This window comes from Limulus polyphemus, unplaced genomic scaffold (genome assembly GCF_000517525.1).
Source record: "Limulus polyphemus unplaced genomic scaffold, Limulus_polyphemus-2.1.2 Scaffold3699, whole genome shotgun sequence".
NCBI lineage: Eukaryota > Metazoa > Arthropoda > Merostomata > Xiphosura > Limulidae > Limulus > Limulus polyphemus.
The window spans coordinates 19,073-21,374 of record NW_013669309.1 but is presented as its reverse complement, the minus strand read 5'-3'; the positions used below and the strand labels follow the sequence as shown (position 1 = coordinate 21,374).

The 2,302-nt window shown below is 33.9% G+C and overlaps 1 protein-coding gene across 1 annotated transcript in view; it reads right to left on the bottom strand.

Annotated features, from left to right (window-relative positions):
- Positions 1-2,302, bottom strand: part of LOC106469874 (peroxidase-like) — a 37,271-nt gene that overhangs the window by 30,469 nt on the left and 4,500 nt on the right. The window contains exons 3-4 of the mRNA XM_022398453.1: positions 1,471-1,571; positions 405-507 (exon numbers count right to left, since the gene is read on the bottom strand). Coding sequence (XP_022254161.1) covers positions 405-507; positions 1,471-1,571 — 204 coding nt within the window. The remainder of the gene's footprint in view (positions 1-404; positions 508-1,470; positions 1,572-2,302) is intronic.

Below are 2,302 nucleotides of genomic sequence, written 5' to 3'. Positions count from 1 at the left end.
AACTACCTCAGGGTTAGGAAGCAGGGGGCCTTTGAACAACGGGTATTTAAAACTAATGATAACGTAGGAGAAGGGGTTTGTAACTACCTCAGGGTTAGGAAACAGGGGGCCTTTGATCAACGGGTATTTATAATAACAGCTGATAAAAACGGGAGTGTTTGACAAGGATCCAATTTCCTTGATCAACCAAGATTTCGTCCAACTGTTAATAGGTGTGAGCGTGTTTGGCTACCTAAGGATTAGGAACTAAGACTCCCTAACCATCTGGGATTTATATCTAAAGTTAATAATAATTTGGGTGAGGAAATATATAATTACTTAAAGTTTAGAATCTAAAACTCTTTCATTAGCTATGACTTATATCTTTAGCTGGTGCTAATTTAAGTATGAAAGAGTTTCCTTACCGCTGGGCTAGGATTCTGGTTGCTTCTTCTATTATCAAGGCTGCTGCAGCTATATGTTTAGGTTCAGGAAGGTCAGACGACAGCTCGTGAATCTCTTGTGGAAGTCGGTCTGAAAATGTTAACAATTTATCTTCTTTTTTTTTTATCTGTATTTCTGTTCATGAATAAGGCCTAAACATCTACAAAAACTTGTGATTAACACTGAATACATTGTTTTTTGAAACTCTTTAACATTACTAAGAGTTAATATTGCTGACTTTTGGTATATTTCTTATTGATTTGAAGACAACAAAACAAATCACAATGATAATCTTCTAAAAGAATCAGAGCGAAACCAAACATACTGCTCAGCAGACACAACGTTCAACAAACGCATTCTTTACAAAAAACGCAGTTCAGCAAACACAACGTTCAACAATTACATTCTCTATAAAACACACAGTTCAACAAAGATAACGTTCAACAAACGCATCTCTACAAAACACAAAGTTCAACATAGACATTCTGTACGAAACACAGTTCAGCAAACACAACGTTCAACAAACACATTCTGTACAAAACACATAGTTCACTAGACACAACGTTCAACAAACACATTCTATACAAAACACAGTTCAGCAGACACAACGTTCAACAAACACATTCTGTACAAAACACATAGTTCACTAGACACAACGTTCAACAAACACATTCTATACAAAACACAGTTCAGCAGACAACGTTCAACAAACACATTCTGTACAAAGCACACAATTCAGCAGACACAACGTTCAACAAACACATTTTGTACGAAACACAGTTCAGCAGACACAACGTTCAACAAACACATTTTGTACGAAGCACAGTTCAGCAGACACAACGCTCAACAAACAAATTCTGTACAAAGCACAGTTCAGCAGACACAACGCTCAACAAACAAATTCTGTACAAAACACAGTTCAGCAGACACAACGTTCAACAAACACATTCTGTACAAAACACACAGTTCAGCAGACACAACGTTCAACAAACACATTCTGTGCAAAACACACAATTCAGCAGACATAACTTTTACAAAACAAAAAATTAAACTTACCCACAAGTCTGCGCGCTTCTTGGACAGCATTGTTAATATCATCAAAAGTAATACATATCTGACCAGTGATCCTTTGTGGCACTGACTTCAAGCTATAAAGTTTTATATTCATTTATGAACACAGTCTGTTTATATTTTATTAATTTGCTGGATTTTATTTATACTAATCCTTATCTAACCACCTGGATCTTTAATTTTCTGTATACGAATAATATTTTTAAAGAAAATTTGGTTTGATAGTTGAAAACTCTGATTAGAAATTAAGTATACAGTTATTGTTTCTTCTAAAAACCTTTTTATTACAAGATCTTGTAAATTAGCAGCAATACGTGAAGAGGCACAATGTTGTTCTGTTAACATTAAGACGTTGCATTTACTTCAGAAAAATTACTAAAAACTGTTTTACGACGTTGCATTTACTTCAGAAAAATTACTAAAAACTGCTTTAAGACGTGGCATTCACTTCAGAAAATTACTAAAAACTGCTTTACGACGTTGCATTCACTTAAAAAATTACTAAAAACTGCTTTAAGACGTTGCATTTACTTCAGAAAAATTACTAAAAACTGCTTTAAGACGTTGCATTCACTTCAGAAAAATTAATAAAACTGTTTTAAGACGTTGCATTCACTTCAGAAAAATTACTAAAAACTGCTTTAAGACGTTGCATTCACTTCAGAAAAATTGCTAAAAACTGCTTTAAGACGTGGCATTCACTTCAGAAAAATTACTAAAAACTGCTTTAAGACGTTGCATTCACTTCAGAAAAATTACTAAAAACTGCTTTAAGACGTTGCATTTACTTCAGAAAAATGACCAAAAA